Source organism: Gadus morhua, chromosome 7 (genome assembly GCF_902167405.1).
Source record: "Gadus morhua chromosome 7, gadMor3.0, whole genome shotgun sequence".
Lineage (NCBI taxonomy): Eukaryota > Metazoa > Chordata > Actinopteri > Gadiformes > Gadidae > Gadus > Gadus morhua.
In genome coordinates this window covers 30,117,075-30,137,074 of record NC_044054.1, presented here as the reverse complement: position 1 = coordinate 30,137,074, position 20,000 = coordinate 30,117,075, and the positions used below count along the sequence as shown (strand labels likewise).

General features: G+C 47.9%; 1 protein-coding gene across 1 annotated transcript in view; it reads right to left on the bottom strand.

Annotated features, from left to right (window-relative positions):
* Positions 1-20,000, bottom strand: part of ubl3a (ubiquitin-like 3a) — a 30,198-nt gene that overhangs the window by 5,106 nt on the left and 5,092 nt on the right. Inside the window, exon 2 of the mRNA XM_030360795.1 lies at positions 1,419-1,527. Coding sequence (XP_030216655.1) covers positions 1,419-1,527 — 109 coding nt within the window. The remainder of the gene's footprint in view (positions 1-1,418; positions 1,528-20,000) is intronic.

Below are 20,000 nucleotides of genomic sequence, written 5' to 3'. Positions count from 1 at the left end.
AAGGGAGAGAAAGAGAAGGAGAGAGAGAGAGAGAATGACAAAGAGACAGTGAGACTGAGCGAGAGACAAAGAGAGAGACCGACAAAGGGAGAGACACAGACAATGGGTGAGAGCGAGAGATCAGGGAATTCGGAGGGGCCTGGTCTCCAGATGTGAGTCTCAGCCCACATCTGTATTCCACTGTCTTCCCACGTTCCCGTCTGCTGCCGATAGCCAGCGCTCCGGGATTCTCCAACTCCCGGAGCATTCAATGGAAATCAGGGGGTCCTCTGCCAAGGAGACTCCTGGCCTCGAGAAACCCTGGTTCCCCTCCCTGAAACCGAGTGGATATCCATCCCCTGTGAGTGTGTGTGTGTGTGTGTGTGTGTGTGTGTGTGTGTGTGTGTGTGTGTGTGTGTGTGTGTGTGCGCGTGGTTGTCTGCGCCAAACCAGAAGGGAAGCCGTTCCAAGCACTAGTAATTGGCTCAGTCGTTCCACATCCCCCACAGAGGGTTCCTGCTTCCCCGGCAGCGCTCCGGTTGTGTGACTGTGTTGTTGCATTGTTAGCAGCGCACACACAGTGGACACTCTGATGGAATGTCACCATGTCACTAGGCTCCGGGCTCCAGAGTCCCCTCAAGGGCCTCAGACAGGGCTGACCACTCTGAGCCGTCAGTCCTGAATGGACAGACTACGACTAAGACAAAACAACAGAGGGAATGAGCACATCTTTAGCAGTGCAATCAATGCTCTGTCGACGCCCCCCACCCACATAGAAACACCTCAACGGTGATGGTTTGGCTTTGGCCGAGGAGTGGAGGAGTGCCCGTGTTCCAGTAGTCAGTAGGCTGAACAAACCCACAAGGTCACGTTATGAATCACAGTTGTGTTGTGAAACAACATCTAGTTATTCATCAGCGTGCCGCGCACGTCTCTTGCCTGTGAGCACGGCGGAAGTGACTCAGAACCAACCCCGCGACTCTTCGAGAGACTACTATTTACGATTTAGTTATTTAGCAGCCGCAAACATCCATACCGTGACAAACAGGGTAGTGTCCTCAATACACGCTTTTCATTCAGAGCGGAAGGACCTTCAAGGATGCCTAAGGGTACTGGGGCAGACCTCGGCGATCAAACCCACAACCTTGAGGCTGTGAGTGGAACACCCTGTAGTCCACTACATAGGCCATACAGGACACCACCTTGGCTGAGGCACAGGTCACATGGGGGTTACGCTGCTCACTCATTGGCCAGTTCTGAGAAACAGGTCACATGGGGGTTACGCCGCTCACTCATTGGCCAGTTCTGAGAAACAGGTCACATGGGGGTTACGCCGCTCACCCATTGGTCAGTTCTGAGTAACAGGTCACATGGGGGTTACGCCGCTCACTCATTGACCAGTTCTGAGAAACAGGTCACATGGGGGTTAAGCTACTCACCCATTGGCCAGTTCTCGTAGACGTGCTTGGCGATGTCGGCGGCCGAGTCGCTGGGGAGGAAGAGGAACTCTTTCGTCTTCCCGCTGACCAGGATCAGCCGGAGATTGATCTGGAAACACAAACACAAGCCATGGAGGTCAGGATGGGTCACGATGGAATCCATTGATAGTAGGGATGCACCGAATATTCGGCCACCGAACATGTTCGGCCGAAAATGGCCCAAAACATAATGTTCGGTTTCGGCCGAAGGAGTAAAAAGGCTGAACATAATACGCCGAACATTTTTATTTATTTATAAAAATAAAAAATAAAAAATATATAATTTATTTAAAGGTACATGTCTGCTGGAATGTTAGAAAACGTTCAGTATTAAATAAATATTTTGTATCAAATTTGTAATTGTTTTTTTTTATAGAAAAGCAAGACAAAAAAGTTTATAAAGGACATTTAATTGTTCGATTTATGCAATGGTAAAAAAAATTTAAGCAAAATGAACGAAAAAACATTAAAAGACACATTCGGTATTCGGTTTCGGCCTTCGGCCAACTGTTTCAGTATATTCGGTTTCGGCCAAGAATTTTCATTTCGGTGCATCCCTAATTGATAAAGACCTCCTTCCAGCGTCGGACACCATAATAAAGACTGTTCTGCTGGAACACCAGGAGCTTTAGGACCCTGGGGGAGCCTGGTTCCCTCTATGGTCCGTTTCCGAAAGGCCTACTGATGAGAATACCCAATGTAAGTTATTTCCTGCTCAGATTACTGGTAACCATTACGAATTGTTCAGGAAACATAAGGGAACAGGATGTCGCTTCCTTGTATGACGCAGAGTAGTGATGACCGAAATCAATTAAATCAATAACCAGACGAATTGACCAGATCATTGACGAACATAGTAACTGGAGCTGGACACTTTCAGGTCAATTCATTAATGATTGAGGCAATTATTACAGGAATAACGAGTGCACATCGGCTCATGCGGTACGTTTGAACCATTGGACTCCATAACAACTCAGGTTGACCATCTTGGATGATGGCACAGAATCCAGTGGAATCATTCCAGTGGAACCAGTCCATCGGCTGACGGCACAACAGAGAACCCTCAAACCATCACCCCAACCAATGCCATCACCGAGGATATAAACAGACTCACGACAAGTTCAGAACAGGACAATAACACATCATATATTGCTCTTTTATCGGGGCTTAGTGGCAGTGTTGACACCAGTGTATGTGTGTGTGTGTGTTTTTGTGTGGGTGTGTGTGTTGAAACCGACATGTGGTGTGTCATTCCACCGGCTGAGCTGTCTGTGCGGTAGCGCAGGTTATTTTCAGCTTATCTCCTTCCTTGATGTGTGCTTGCTGAGCAGTGGTGTGCCTTTAAGAGCCAAAGGTCTGTCTGTGTGCCCACTCACTTTGGCTCTGTGTGTGTCAGTGTGAGTGTGTGTGTGTGTGTGGGTGTGGGTGTGCATGGCACAGTCACGTGCCATGCCATTGGTCCAAGTGCGCTGCCATGTGACTGCCGTCTACGGGGGATCTATAACACTGTAACCCCCCCCCCGCGCCTCTGAGCCCTAGGCTAACAACCACACATACTACACACACACACACATACACACACACACACACACACACACACACATATACACACATACAGACATACACGCGCACATACACACTCAGACATATGCAAAGACACACACACATACATATACAGACATGCACACCCACACACACACAAGTAAAAAATGTCACATGCATACACGCACACACAAAGACATGCATACGCACACAGACACAAACAAACGCAAACACACATGTACAAACACAGACACATACATACACACACACACACACACACACTGGTGGGCTACTGTGATGTAATGCACAGCGTACCAGCACAGAACTGGGATCCCTTTAAGCGTGTTATCAAATCAGCTTACAGCTCTAAGCACAGGCGCGCGCACATTCACACACGCGCACAAAAACACACACACAAAACAACTGAATTTGACCTTTCACACTGATCCCAGCCACGCGCAGAAAGAGTACATGACGGATGTTTATGCGGGGGTCCAAGAATGTATACTTTTCTACTCGCAAACCAATTTTGAAACCTCATCTTGAATAGGTATGTATTTTATGTATTTTTCAACAGAACATAATTTAAGAACAGAACATTTATAGAAATAGAAAATGTAATCTCAGATTAACTCTGATTATGAATTGAGGGATCTCGTTTTCTGGCAAATTGAAAACCGCCGCCAATGCCAGCCAAACCCAAACCACAAATGAATTACAAACCCCACATCAAGCACAGGGTCACTTCACATCCGGCTGTGTTCAATATTTACCAAGCACATTACCTCATCACTACAACCTTCAGTCGCTCTCTGAATGGGAGCCCGAGCTCTCTCTGTCTCTCCCCCATCCCCCCCTCTTTCACCAGGAGGTAGGCTGCGACATCTCCCCTGTTCTCCCTCTCTCTTCTCTCTTGCCCACACTCTCTCTCTCTCACACCCACTCTCTCTCACTCTCTCTCTTTCCTCTTTGTTCCACCACTTCCTATTTCACATAGTTCAGAGATTGTACTGAAACGTTGACGGTGTAAAGGTTCAAGCTTTTCTAAGAGCACAGATCCTGTTTTCATCGTTGGGTTGTTCTCTCAGTCCATGTTTTCTCTGTGAGTGGTCATCCAGGACCAGAAACACTGCTACGCTACAATGTTTCCAACACTTAAGCCGCTTGCGTAAACTAACAGCAGCTGCCTGTGTTGCTCTTTTGTTTCTTGTGCATTATGTGTTAAGACTGCCTTAGCTGCCTTATGTGTCTGTTTACTGCCTGTCTCTGTGTGTGTGTGTGTGTGTGGGTGTGTGTGGGTGTGTGTGGGTGTGTGTGTGTGTGTGTGTAGGAGAGGTACTTGTTCTTGGATCGGTGGTGGATTTTTCATGAGATTCTGGGAAGGAATATCTGTGTGGGTGGTATCAGAGGAGAGGGGGTCAGTGTGATGCCTGGTAAGGGACAGCGTCCAACATTAGACCCACCATAACCTTGGTATCAGGAGATGGTCCATATTGGACAAAGCATGAAAATTGGTTTCGGTAGATGATTTTTTGAATTTGTCTGGACCACGGGATGGTTCTGAACCCAGAGGTGAACCCTTTCCGCCAGGCAGTCCAGACCCATTAACTAATCACAATCAACAACATCCTTTTCCAGGAAGTTTTCGATCCATATCGTCCACCATCACGGAAACCACAACTCGATTGCACTCGGGAGGTTGACAGGAAAACTAAATGACTATTCCTCCATAGGAAGAAGAGGCCGGCCTGAAACTGTGATGAAGCGACACTCAATCGTCACTGGGTTACACCGACTGGAATACATACACATACAGCGCTATAGACTAAGCCCTGGGGCATGGAAGCCGGCAAGGCTATTTTTAACATTGCATGGCCATTTGCCCTTGATGTATTTTCTTTTTCTATACATTCTGAATTCCCTGTCATCAAGAACATTTGTCAAGCCTGTATAGTCACAACCAGTTAAGAATCACACACGTCATTTAATTGCTCTGCTCGCTGATTATTGATTGACGGATCATTTCTAGTTTTCCGTGGTTGCATCGTTAAAGGTCTTTCCTAACAGCCTTGATCTGCACATTTCGCATTGTGCTCACTCCACATATCAAGCCATAACAGTCACTCAGAGTCATAATCTATAGTCTATACAAACTGTTATTCACTCGCCTATCAGAGTTCTCCCCATTTAAAGGGCAGGTCCACATTAACGCCCTCTATTTATGTCACAGGATCGAATAAAGGTGTAATGTATTAGTTTTATGTTGTGAGTATATAATACACCTTTATACACAGTTATGTGGTTTGGCTGGTTAAGCGTGGGGTGTGGGTTAATTGATTTACACTAACTTGGTTTAGCTTAGAGGTGGAGCCTCACAGATCAGAGCCAGCCAGGTTGGCTATTTAAGCCTGGTTGGCTATTTAAGCCTGGTTGGATTTTAAGCCTGGTTCATTGGGATAGAGCGATGGTAGAGTCCATGATAGACTGAGTCAAGGGTCAGGGCAGTGTTGGGGTGTTAGTATAAGCGTTGTTGTCAGTATGAGCTTATTTTTATTATTATATTAAGGTCTCCCTTGACATCTATTGGGTACATGTTTGTTTCTATCATAGTTCTTGTTTGTCAGTGCTGCGTTATTAAAAAAAAAAAACTCCTGGCTTATAGTATTGCCTAACATCGGCCAAGCGTTTGCATAACAAGCAGGAAAGTGAGATAAATATCCAAATATTTACGTAAATGTCTTCTTCCTGATGCCTAAAGATACGCTGACACACTTGTTTTGGCGGTTGTGTTTGGCCGTAAGAGGCACGGTAGTTGACTATCTCTTTCCATCGGGGTGGATGATATCTATAAACAGACAGGACTTTGAGCTCCCCAGACCCAGCTTATCATTAACTCCACCAATGTGATGCACTGAACAGGCCTAGGAGGCGTCATGGTTTTTCACCAACAAAACCACAAGGTACCGGTCATAAAAGCTATTACACATTAACCGGCTAATGTTGTTCCCCTGAGGGAAGGACTGGGTAAATGACTTGTTGTTTCACTCTTTGATTTTAGATCTTCAGTTTCAAGAGATGAGTTTGCTGAAGATCAGTTTTTATTGGCCATATTCACCATTTAACGAACATCTTTATTCTAAATTAGGGACACTGATTCAGTCTTTCTTTCGGACCGATAACCAACATTAGATAAGAATATGATAAGAATTTGCTTTAAAAAATGGATGGATGTTTATCACCAACACAATTTCAAGCTTCAAGTGGTCTTCACTTATCTGCAGGGATATTTGAAAAAATAACAACTAGTTCAAATCCAGACTTGCCTGAGTTTTGTCATGTTCCAACCTGTGAAGCCTGTGTGAGCATGTGCCACCAGCATTATTCATCACATTATTAAAACGAAATAATGGCATCAGATATAAATATTTGTGCATCTATTCATGTCTTGACAGAACTCCACCCCGCGTCCTTAATGGCTGATCCACTGCTTCCTGCCTGGCATCTGGATCTGGGTGGAGCACACTACCTGTCATTCAGTCAATGTCTCTTTATCTCTCTCTCTCTCTCTCTCTCTCTCTCTCTCTCTCTCTCTCTCTCTCTCTCTCTCTCTCCCTCTCTCTCTCTCTTTTGCATAAGCCGTACGTAGAACCAGTATTTCCATCCTGTCATTTCCTCAAATATTTGTTTTTTTATCTGAAGAGGAAAGAAAAATTCACCTCCTGGATACCTGTGGACGTCACCCACGCCCACGCCCACGGCCACGCCCATACCTACGCACTGTACCGCATTCCTCTCTTCTGACGGACGCCAGGACGATTCTCTTTGAGAACACCTTCTTGATAACTCAACCCTAAACTAAGCGACAAATTTCAGAAATGTGGCCTCCATTTCTAAACAAACAAACCTGCTAACTAGCCACGACGTCCCACTGTGAACAGCATACAGATTGAGCCTTTTATCATAACAAAATACCTTTCTATTTTTTTCCAGACAAAAAAGGAAAAAGACAGAAAGGTTTTCTATTCTTTTCGCTATCCAATCAGTGGCTGATTGAAAAAATAGAAAGGTTTGTTGTTTTGTTATAATATAGGGTTAAAAATAGAAAGGTACTTTGTTCTGATACAAGGTTCAATCCACGCTGCCGATCTACTCAAATATGACAACATGGAGTCAAAAGGGCCACGCCGGGCTACCTCGGTGTCTATCCCCACGTATCTCAGAAACACGTTCCACTGCATTTGAATAACATCTGAGGTTACCGCTACGTGCGAGCGAGTGACGTCTGACAGCCCTCCACCTGTGCCGTTGACATTAAGCTTTTCATTCCGTCCTTTTACGAGGAACCTGGGGAGCGACTGCAGGAGCGTCACAGTGAAAGCCCTTTTCCTTTTAATTCAGAGGTTGCGGTTGGAAATGAAAGCCGCAGGCAACAGCTGTCCCCATTTCAGTGCGGCTACATCGAGCTAGCTGCCAACTCTGCAAGACTAGACTGCTATTGGCATGCTCACTGGAAAACCTTCATTGAAGAGGCACGAGACAATGACATACAAACAAGCCCCTAGAACGGCTGGATGTGTATGCTTGGGTTCTGCTTGCTTATCGTATACAAACCACAGCCCCCTGATGCAGCTTTACGGTAGCCCCCCTGTGCCCTATATATTCAGCCCCTGAGCACCACGGCAGACTAAGTCAAGACGGGGTTTCTGAACAGCCCCTTGTAAACATTTCAAGACGCAGTCTTTTTTTAGCCTGGATTAAGAGATCCGATACGATCTTGATGCCCAGGTGGGGAAGCAGAACCGTGTTGGTTGAGTGCGGTCAGAGAGCCGCGAGATTAGTATGGGGAAGGCCCACATGAAGGGTTCGAGCCGTACGTTACAGGCACGGGATTGAGGACTGCTCCTCTGTTGAAACGTTTATAGACACAGGGGAACATGTAATCCCATTCAACACAATCACACGCAAACATTACAATCAAATGCAAGCACAGGCAGGGAAACCTGATTACATTCACCATTAATCATTGAAACAATGAAGAGTACTGGGAAACGTTTGATAGGTTTGATGCGGAAATATGTGCAACACATACTAAATCCACCCACAAAGACCTCCACTTAGATTCCGGTTTGATGAGGCTTCAGCATGCCTCTAGAGAGGCTGTTGTGTAACATCCTCTGTAAGATGGTTTTCCGGTTAACAACAGAATCACCGCAACAAAAGCCCAGCCTTCAAATAGCGTTAGTGGCATTAAGCTCAGGCCTCAGAGCAGCTGTGACGAGGTCGCCCGCCCGCCTCTGGACCAGGGAGAGGTGGGACACCTGGGCTCCGGCCTGTCACTGCGGCGGACGCAGGCGGAGCGTCAGAGCTTTTTATGTCGTTACTCAGACTGCAGCACAGGAAGGAACTGGTAATGAGACATCATCTGACACGAGATCTGCCAGGCTCATGACACTTAACAAATGACCACAGGAAATGAGGATGGAAAGAGCAAGGATGTCTATCTTCTCGTGTGTGCGCGCGTGTGTGTGTGTGTGTGTGTGTGTGCGTTTGTGTATGTGTGTGTGTGTGTGTGTGTGTGTGTGCGTGTGTGTGTGTGTGTGTGTGTGTGTGCGTGTGTATGGAGATGGTCTGTGTCTCTGCCTCATTAAATTGAAGTACTGCATTACAGAAACCAACCCAAGTTCAAACTACTTGGTTATATATGCAACCTCATAATGAATGGATTGTGCGTGTGCATGTATGTACGATTGTGTGTGTGTGTGTGTGTATGTATGTGTGTGTGTGTGTGTGTGTGTGTGTGTGTGTGTGCGTAAAAGCTAATGTCTAATTAGATTATAGTCATACTGTCTGGAACCCATGAAGGTTCCTCTTCTTCACGTCAACAGCAGAGTGGCGTCCTCTGACGGACATGCTGTGTTTTCTCACACTTCACAGTCTCTCTCTCTCTCTCTCTCTCTCTCTCTCTCTCTCTCTCTCTCTCTCTCTCTCCAATCAGGGTGTGCCTCCAGACGCTCTTGTACAACAAAAGTGTCCCAAGAGCGACTGGTTGATTCTTCTTTGCAGTGACGTCTTCATCTTGCTCTGATCTTAGTCACAGAGTGGGGAGTTATCTTAAACCCAGTGGTAGATCGGGAATCGTAGAGGTTGCATAGGGAAACTGAGAGTTACACACAGATGTCAACATCCTCGAACTGAGGTGGTCCTGTCTGGTGGTCCTCAGAGCTCTGAGAGATCACATGTCTTTCTGTAGGTGCGTTTCAAATTCGATTGCAGGACAAATATTAAAAAAGCAACTCTGTACTTCAGACGACCATGTTCTTGATTAATGATGGTTTGTAACGTTTCCCCTATCATCTGGCATCTGCCTTAAGTGGGTACTTGAGGATCCCAACCGACCACCCATTCAGTCGGATTGTGTTTATGATTTCTGCAAACACAGGTCAGCTCAGCTAAACAGTGCACAAGTTGCCTTTGGGGATAGAGGTCCACTACAGATAGACTACTGACTACTGAAGTCCACGTGTACAGACTGCACTTCACTATAGACTACAGATGTCCACTACAGAATACAGATGTCCAATACAGACCGCAGTCCCCTACAGACTACAGATGTCCCCCTACAGACTATAGAGGTCCACTACAGACTACAAACTACAGACTACAGAGGTCCACTACAGACTACAGTCTACAGATGTCCCCCTACAGACTATAGAGGTCCACTACAGAATACAGACTAAAGAGGTCCACTACAGACTACAGATTACAGAGGTCCACTACAGACTAGGGATCGACCGATACGGATTTTTTAGGGCCGATACGATACCGATATTTTTTCATCAGCCTTAGCCGATACGCCGATACGGCGATACCGATATTTAGAGCCGATACTACTTTTTTTTTTTTTTTTTTTTGCTCCCTCAATCATAAAAATGACAGATAACAAATGTTACAAGTCTCAATTAAAAAAAAGGAACATTTATTGAACTTCAATATAAAAAACTATATTTAACAAATAGTAAAAACAGGTGAGGTAGAACAAGTTAAAAAAAAAAATAATAAAAAAAAAAAAAAAAAAATCGGCGAAAATCGGCCGCGTATCGGCCGATACCGATACACGTAAAAAACGCGAATATCGGCCGATAATATCGGCCGACCGATATATCGGTCGATCCCTACTACAGACTACAGACTACAGAGGTCCACTACAGACTACAGACTACAGATGTCGACTACAGACTGCAGTCCACTATAGTCTACAGACTACGGAGGTCCACTACAGACTACAGATGTCCACTACAGACTACAGAGGTCCACTACAGACTACAGACTACAGAGGTTAACTACAGACTGTGGATCAAGAGGAGTTGGATCACCCTCATCAGCGGACGGTTCTGAATAGTTCACATCAGGGCTACTCCTGCCAGGTCATCACTTATCAAGAACTAAAACCCCAGATATGACAAAAGTCAGCACTCGTTCCTTCATCGGCATCTTAAAAGCCGTTTAAAGCCTTCCTGCTACATTAAGGACCGACCGTTCCCTGGTACTGTGGTGCAGGAGTGCCACATGCAACATGCATGAACCTCCAGCCCCGGCGTGGTCGGACTGCCCTGAGTACCTCAGAAGTGGGACAGCCTTCAGTAAACTCTGAACGCCCCGGTGCTGCACAGCCTCAACTGAACCGGTGCATCCGGTGTGTGTCACCAATACTGGGGAGTGTTGATGCCAACGAAGAGACCTCTGCACGTCCGTACTCGCAACGCACACACACACACACACACACACACACACACACACACACACACACACACACACAACACACACACGTCTCAGTTCCTCAATGAATGAGAGACTTCTGAAACCTCTTGACTCATCCCCGGCCTCACCCAGGTCTCTGATGATGGCAGCTTATCACCGTTACAGAGAACAGACTGGCCTCCGGGTCTTAAATTGCAGGTCTCCTTCCTGGAGTGTTAGCATTATGCGGGCCCACCTGCATCTCTGTTGCAATCTTCCTCCAGCCAGACTGTCGTTGACCAAAGCAGAAGAAAGCGGTGAGAACTAGAGATGCACCGATCAACCGGCCGCCGATTAAAAAAGCCGGTTTTGTATCCAATCGGCCACAATCGGTGACCTGCCGGTCACTGTCGTAATTTCCGGTTTTCGGCCGATCAAACTCACCCGCATGCGCGGTGCGTAGCAGCTCAAGGCGCCCAGAGCGCGGGAAGAAAAACATGTCGCTGATTTGGACTTATTTCACTGTGTGCCAGGACGACCCAAAACACGCTGTTTGTAATGCTTGCAAGTCAAAAATAAGCCGTGGGGGATCATGTTGCTAGGTACGCGTCCTGCGTCCCTGACGCATTCAAATCTGAAAGGACGCACTAAACTCACTATCCATGCGTCCCGGGGACGCATCTAATTTTCCCCATGAAAAACGATACATTGTGAACATTAAACAACTCGTGTTTAATCACAGTAACTGGCCAAAGAAACCTTCTTGTGAGCAGACCAGACAAGCACTGTTTCAACCCTCTGCGCATCTACTCGGCGCAGACGTGATCCCCTGTTCAAAGTATCGCGACATGCTAATTTAGCCGCTACCAAAACAACTAGCTCGTCACCGCTGATTTCATTTCAACAATTAAAAATACAAACTTCATAGTAAATAAACCCACGTTTCCACTGCTCGATGCTGTGCTCATTCGTGTCGATTATGTTGTAACGTTTAGGGGACGTGCTGTAATGAAATAAATGAAACATAATCCGGTGGTGGTGATGAAAACTACATTGAACGGCAGCCTACATATTGTTATGCCCAAACGGCGCCTGCGCATACATCGCGCTTCCAACGAGATCCCGTTTTTCTCGAGAAACAGGCAGAGAAGAGAGAACGCAAAAATACCACCAAAGAAAAAGATGAAACCTATTGCAGGTCAGCAAACTATTGCAGCTGCATTTTCTGTCCCCACTACCTCTGCACTCCTCCCTGACTCTGATCAGCCTAGAGAGAGTACCTCAACATTGCCTGTACCTACTTCTGCCTCCCCCTCTACTGAGCCTGATGAGCCCACTGCAGAAGAATTGCCTCAACCTTCTACATGTTCCTCCCAAAAAAAGCGAACTTTTCTGAAGCAGTGGCTCACCACATACAAATGGCTGCGCTTTTCAGATGACAATTTCATGTATTGAGTTTAACACTATTAATTTCATTTAAGAAATAGAATAATAATAAAAAAGAAACACATTTTTTAAACTGGGGAGTCGGGACCCATTGAATTTCTCAGGGACCCACCCAACTCGCCACCTGTGGGTCCCGGGGACTCACTACATTGAAAACCTATCAACATATTATATGATTATAATTATTTCTTAGAAAATCGGTATCGGAAAAACCGGTTTTGGCAGGTCAGACCTCCTTAAAAACCGGAAATCGGTATCGGCCAAGAATTTTGCAATCGGTGCATCTCTAGTGAGAACCATTAGACTAACCCTGCAGCACACTGCTCTTATATAGGCTGGGCAGGGTTCGCACTGAGTTGGAAAGTAGAGAAAAAGGATTGATTTCAGAAAGAGAAAGAATCTCCCTCCTGTGATCTTTAGAAACAAGACCAGCCGGAGCTGCCTGGATCTCACTAACTTATTCTCCATCACTTGGTTGCTTGTAGGTTACGGGGTGTGTTACACCTTAGACCTGGGGAGGAACAGGGGTGAATGTGTTGTGTATGAGGATGAGGCTGCAAATGCAACCAGATTGCATCAAATATTTGATACCATCTTTACATCGCCTTATCTTTGTATTGTATCTATAACCTTCCTTGCCCCCAGTGCCAACCAACCTTTTCCAACACAGCTTTGTTCTTGGCCTCTCCACGCCTCCCCTGGTCCCACGCTGGGCGTATCAATAGCTACTGGCATACGTCCGCGGGCGGTGCCAGTGGAAAGCCAACCAACAAACCCCTTTACTGATTACTGACACTAATACAAAAATGATAATCACTAAGTCTCGGTAAAACACAAAACAAAAAGCTGTACACTGTAGGGGTGCAACTCAGCACGTCGATAATGGACGACAGTGGGCGTGAGGAGAGAACAGAGGCAGACGGATGTTCAGAGCGGCCGTTTGCGCAGTGGACGGGCTCTGCTGACAGACAGGCTGAGAGTGATGACGAGGTGATACGCTGCAGACCGAGACAAAGGGACAAGACAGACGGAGACAAAGGGCTGCACCTGCCAGCCACCACCCAGCCCCCTGTCTCACTGACAGACACATGGACAGGGACAGATGGAGAGAGAGAAACAGAGAGAGACACAGACAGACCGATCGAGAGACGAACAGAGACAGAGTGAGACAAAGACAGAGACAGACAGATCGGGACGCAGAGGGAGAAGGCCAGAAACAGACCCACAGACAGACAGACAGACAGAGACAGAGACAGAGAGACATAAAGATAAAGATTAACAAATCCTATACATATCGTTATCTATACATATATAGATATAGATAGATCCTATCTAGATCTATAACTATATTTATAAATATCTGCAGGGTGCCTTTGGGGCGAGTGCTGATGCTCTGTATTGGAAGCTGCAGAGCGAGATGTGAAATTGCATTTTCATGCTTCAATCGATTGTCTCCCTCTCCAGTCAGCGTCTAGACGGCCCGGCCCTTCGCTCGGAGCGAGGGCTGCACAACGCCCAGAGAACCCGCTCACAACAGCACCACGTCCGCCACGGCTGAGCCACATACGGTACAAACGTATGTCCCGCACGGACAGACTATGGTGTGAATATGAGCTTATGAGCTATGTGCTTTTGTCTGTGTGAGTGGTAACTGCTCCGTTTTGGTAAGGAATATGAGCTTATGAGGTAAGACGCTCATGTCTTATAATGTTAAAAGGTCAGTTTTAATAGGTTGTGAATATGAGCTTTTTAGGTAAGATGCGTGTGCTTTATCGTGTGAATCGCTAAGTTTTGATACGTTAAGAATATGAGCTAATGAGGCATGATGCTGGCGCTTGCGTCTCAGAATGTAAATTGGTTCGTTGCTAGGGGTTGTTTCTTTGGCTACATGCTTTCGGTATTCCCTGGAGAAGGTGACCCCTCAACCCTGCTCCCCCAGTTCTCCGACAACGACACGATGCTGGCAAAGGCAATCAACGAGGGGAACTCCAACGAAGACCAGCAGTTGGATCGGACCCCCGGCGTTTAACGAGAGGTTCTGGGTTTCGCCGTTGCCGCGTCTAATCAGCCAATCAGGTCACACGGTCGGCAACGTGTCTCTTCCTCTTCCTGCCGGGCGAGTGTTAAACCAGGTGACTCTGTGACCGTTGCCACGGCAGCAAACAGGAAGCCCAGCAGCTGGAGACGAACACGCGGCCCCAGAGGGCAGCTCCCGGGGGGGGGTGGGGGGGGGGGGGGACCACCCAGGGAGAGGGAGACAGCGCGGCCCACCCCATCCCCGAGCCCTCCCCACTTCAAAGCCCGCTACCCTGGTTGGCGGGTGTTGTGTGTTTCACACTCACTCACTCGCCCCCCCCCCCCCCCCCCCCCTCCCCCTTGGTCCCGGAGGAGAGGCCTGAAGGCTGTGAAGGGGGGGGCCTCCGGTGTCGAGTTAGGCGTTAGACCCCCCCCCCTCCCAAAAAACATAGACACACATACAGACACACTAACACACACACTCCGAGGTGGTCTCTGTAGCACCCAGTTGAGACCCCTGGGTCTCAACTGGGGTTGTGGCTGCCTGTGACCTTTTCCAGGTTGTCAACGATAAGTACAATCTCAGATGCAGTTTAGATACAGATACAGATTTTCCTCCTTCCTCGAAGATGTGACCAATTTGGAACCAGGCTAATTATCAGTGTGATATTTAGCCCCTTTTTTCAAGTGATGAGCATCAGGTGGCTCTATGCATTTAACAGGCATGTCTTTTTGTGGCCCCAAGTCCTCAGAGTAGTGCCTTCCGGGTCACACAGGCCTCCTTTGGGACGGCCTGAGTTCAGGGCCCTGCATGCCATGCAAGACAGATGCAAAGTATATTGACCAGCACTGGTCCCAAGCCATCGCCGATCTCCTGCTCTGGACTCCTAGATACTGATCTGGAGGAGGGGAGGAGAGGGAACGGAGCTGGAGCGAGGGTGAGAAGCAGAGCGGCCATGTTCAGTGCCCTGCAGTCTCTCTGTGTCTCTCTGCATGAGCGTGTCTCTCTCTTCTTTCACTATCTGAGTGGTGCCCTACAGGCTTGGCCCATGTGATTTGCTCGTTAAGGACAGAAGAAGAGGTCTGTCTGAGCTTAATAGAAAAAGGAAACACTGAGAGACAGAGACAGAGAGAGAGTCAGAGAGAGACAGAGAGAGAGACAGAGAGAGAGACAGAGAGAGAGACCGAGAGAGAGACAGAGAGAGAGACAGAGACAAAGAGAGAGAGAGACAGAGAGAGAGAGAGAGACAGAGAGAGAGAAAGCGAGGGAGAGAGAGAGAAAGCGAGAGAGAGAGAGAGAGAGAGAGAGAGAGAGAGAGAGAGAGAGAGAAAGAGAGAGAGAGAGAGAGAGGGAGAGAGAGAGAGAGAGAGAGAGAGAGAGAGAGAGAGAGAGAGAGAGAGAGAGCGAGCGAGCGAGCAAGAGAGAGAGAGTTACTTTCTGGTAGAAACGCCGGGATCTCTGACTTCTCCTTTCTTGTTCCTTTTCACCGTATTCCTAAAGGAGCAGTGCTGCTTTAACCCCCTGGTCCGGTCTAGGTACCAAGGATATAAAGATAAGAGTCGATTGAATAAATATTCCCTGGTGGGCACTTTTGTCCATGGGTGCACCCATTGTGAGCGCGCGGCGCCCACCTAATCTGACCCCAGAGCCCTTGCAGCGCTAATGGAGTTCTACACAGTTGAGCGAGACTGGACCGTTTGCCCATCACCGGACACAAGACACTTAAAGCAGCAGTGTAGTTCTTCCGAGACGGTAGGAAGTGTATCGGGTGTCTTTGGGTGCAATGCATGCTGGGACGCCATCAGCAACTCTCGACTTCAACGATTAAACGGGGACTTTGAGTCCAGACTTCTGCCGTAGCAGAATCGAGGGGGAAGGTCGAAGGTCAGGCAGCGGTGCAACGGCGGCGGTTCCAGGAAGTAGGAGTTGTGTAGCCGCAACACTTGTGGTTGGTTCTAAGAGGCTCCCTCGTCTCGAGTGTGTAGATGACTCCGTAATGGAGGAGGAAGGAAGGCTTTCTGTGAAACCACTGGAGAGACGAGAAGAGGAAGTCTTCTCAGGGTTTCTACACTGTATTTACAAGAGACACGGTGACACCCAGTCTCAAAACTTATTTTGGAAAGATGTTGTGAAATGGATGTCAACGGAAACAGTTCACTGTTTTGGTGGGCCACCAAGACTTTTCACCATCATTATTAAAGCCTTAAACTAAAAGGAAGGTTATTACGTTAATCTCCCATAATCGGATTAGGTTTTTTATGGCCGTTTTAATGGATTTGCTACACCCTTCACGAGACGCACATTGCAGACATTCCCAAATTGACATTGAAGAGGCGAGCCCAGTGGAGGCCTTCCCAGAGGAACGGGAGGTCACTCAAGGAGGACTTCTTGGTACACTACGGCGCCAGCCAAGATTAACAGCAGAGCCTCAGAATCCACCGAGAGGCGATGCAGCGAGTATGCGTCCACGTGTGTGTTCCAAATTCGACCGAGACAGCCAGCCAGCCAGCCAGCCAGCCAGCCAGCCAGCCCGCCCGCTGTTAGCATAGCGTAGCGTCCTCCAGAGGAGAGGAAGCCAGCTCTGTGGGGAATGGTTAGGAGTCTGACGGAGGCCGAGCGAGCGTCAACAGGACGTGATGCCAGGGGAGAGCGAGGGGGGGGGGAGGGCTAGGGACCCAATCAAGATCTCAGAGTCAGGTCCCAAAGGGCCTGCGACAAAATGTACACCGATGACATAAGCAGCTGGGGCGCTCTGTTCTCACAGAGGATGCAAGGCAGCCTTGGGGATGTCTTTCCGGTTGGGCGCGATGCACACCAAGGAATTAGGAGTCTGTTTACTTATGGCGCCCAGATGAAAGGCTGGGACGGAGAGCATTTGGGAAGGGTTCACGGTTGAACTAAGCCTGGGTTGGTCCTGATAATCTGTGAGATGAAGTGGACGCTTGGATTAGGACTCAAATAGGTACCTGTTATTCGCATAGGCTCCGTAATAGGCAATGTGGTAATGGCTACCCTGTTTACCCTATGTAAGCAAGCCCTGGCTAATCCGGTCTCGCAGGAAAGTCTGTTTGTTTTGGAGTCTTGGGTTAGAAAGGAACGCAGAAGTTGTACAATGTGCAAATGCCTAGCAACCGTCGCTTTGATACGAGCCCTGATGAAAAGGCACCACAGTGCAAACAGCACACACATTGTGGTTGTACTTCTTGGTGATTTGTTAACGTTGTTCAATATTTCTTTGGGTATTCTCCTGTTTTTACAATGCAATAAACAGCCAAGAAAAACCAAACTTCTTAAAATGATTTAAGAACCGAATGATTTAGTTTCTGATGCATTGAGCCGCAAACGTTACTTATATCCACTTGAAAGACGCCTCCAATGATTAATCGATTTTCTAAATTTGATTCGATTCGCTTTCTGTCGATCAACTAATCAAATAACCGACTGATTATCACAGCCATAATAATAAGTATAACACCATCTTAGCGGTGATGGCAAATAAAGAGAACCAAAAAGAACAAAGACCAGAGCGAAAACCCCTTCTGTCACGTCATGTTTGGCCTTCGCCCTCGGCCCCGGCTCGGATTCCCTGGGAAACGTCCGATTGGCCGTAATAAGCCACCTGATCCGTCTGCACCTCTGACTCCCTACTCTGAGGCAAACGCCCGCCCTGGGCCTCAGGCCATCCCATAATGACCCTCTCCTTTCCCTGAGTGTCTTCTGTCAGTCGTCTGTAGCGTGTGTTTGACCGGACCTGCTGACCCTAGGTGACTGCAGTGAGCAGCCAGAGGTCTGGGCTGCACCGGGCCGTCCTTGAGACACGTCCGGTCAAAGAGGCGGAGCCGCTGTTATTCCAGAGGCAGTTCTCTGTGACCGAGAGGTAGACTAGACACGCGTACATACACACACACTTTCCCTCCTCTGCACCCGTGTTTGGATTCTTTTTAATTCGGCGTCGCCGAGTGTTTTCTTTCCGACGGGTTCCTGGGTGTTGCCCGGCCCGTTTGAGGGCGCGGTGCCGGGCGTGTGTCGTCTGAATTCTGAAGTCTGACCTCGGGAGCTGTGCGGCTCTGTGAGGCCGTGATAAAGGCCCTGCAAGGGAACCCATGGAACCGGGGCCGAGTGTCGGATAGGAGAGCGCCGAGTAGCCTTAATATAAATACGTTTTCCCTCTAAAGGGAAATTGTTTCCAGTGCTGCTGAAAGACTTCTTTATTGAGCTTCCACACACACACATCCCCCCCCCCCCCCCCCCCCCCCTCCCTCCCTCCCTCCCTCCCGCCAGCAATAGCATGGGCAACACAGGGCACTCTTGAAGGGAAAATGACACGCTTTTCCACGTGGCTACTGTAGCACATGAGTGGTCCACAGTCCTCAACAATGAGTGGTGTTGTGTGTGTGCGACTGTGTCCCTCTCTGTTGTCCTAATTTTGGGAGAAGCGTCTCTGTGAGAGGCCCGGGGTCACAGAGTGACAGACAATCAAACAACAAAGCATTCAGTGGAAAGTGGCTGGCAGCGGTACCATGAGCTCAAAGCGGGATTCACAGTCCTTATAGAGACGGAGGAGATCGAATCACGCGTTCATTGGAAACCGACGGTCACCAATTAGGCTGTGTTATATCCGGCCAGTAATAAGGAAGCTTTTATTGCAGTGAATGATAACGCCAACCCACCCCTACTCTGTTTAGATGAAAACATCAGCATGGCAGACCGGCTGTATGGGCTGTATGGTGTTACTTACAGAATAATTAGGTCTAATTAACAGTCTGAGTGGACTGATAGTTCTGAAGTGGGTTGAAGGTGAAGACGTGGTAACACACACACACACACACACACCAACACACACACACACACACACACACATAGGCCTCGTTCACACTGCAAGCTAAAGGGGTCCAAATCAGACAAACAGGAAGATAGAGAGGCAGACAAAAAGACAGTGAGACAAAGAGACAGAGAGAGACAGACAGATAGACAGAGAAACAAAAAGAAAGACAGAGAGAGACAGACAGCCAGCCACAGAGACTGACAAACACAACAGACCTATGTGACTCAGATCGGATTTCTTCCTAACATTGTGAACAGCAAAAAATCCCATGGAACCTGATCTTTCCAATTCTGATTCGGGCCGCGTTCATATGAATGAAATGAGATACAGCTCTGTTTGTCCCTCGTACTTGAATTCATGCAACATCTTTTCCTTCTGCACGTCGGCGTAGGGGTCCCGACGGACGTACCCTAGCGACACGGGCGGATGACGTCAGTTACGCTACGCGGTTCCACAGCGGACCATCGCGGACACGCGGACACGGAAAGTATGAATGCAGCATAAGGCTCGCAGTGTGAACGGAGTCACAGACGCAATGTTCTGGTACTTTCCAATGAGATTAGATCAAATGTGTAGCAGCCAGCTGCCATTCATTAAACCATAGTCGCAGAGTAAAACAAAGTTGCGTTCAGACTGAGCAGCCCTCGTGTTTTCAACACCTCCGCGGCCCAAACTAGAGTAACGACTTCCTTGAAGACGTTGCTGTGGCAAGCGCAGCAGATGTCAGTTTATTTTCACTTCTACAAAAGACAACTTCTGTACTAGCTTCCGCTTTCACTGCCGGCCAACCATCCCCCCCCCCCCCCCCCCCCCCCCCCCCCGCCCCCCGCCCCCAAACCAACAGGGGAGCAAAGTGAAGATTCACTCTGTACTGAAACGTGAAGTTGTGAGCTATATTATTCCGTCATCAAATTCCCAAACAATCCATTTTTGCTCCTGCATGACTTGGAAGCATTATCCTCTTACACATAATGTA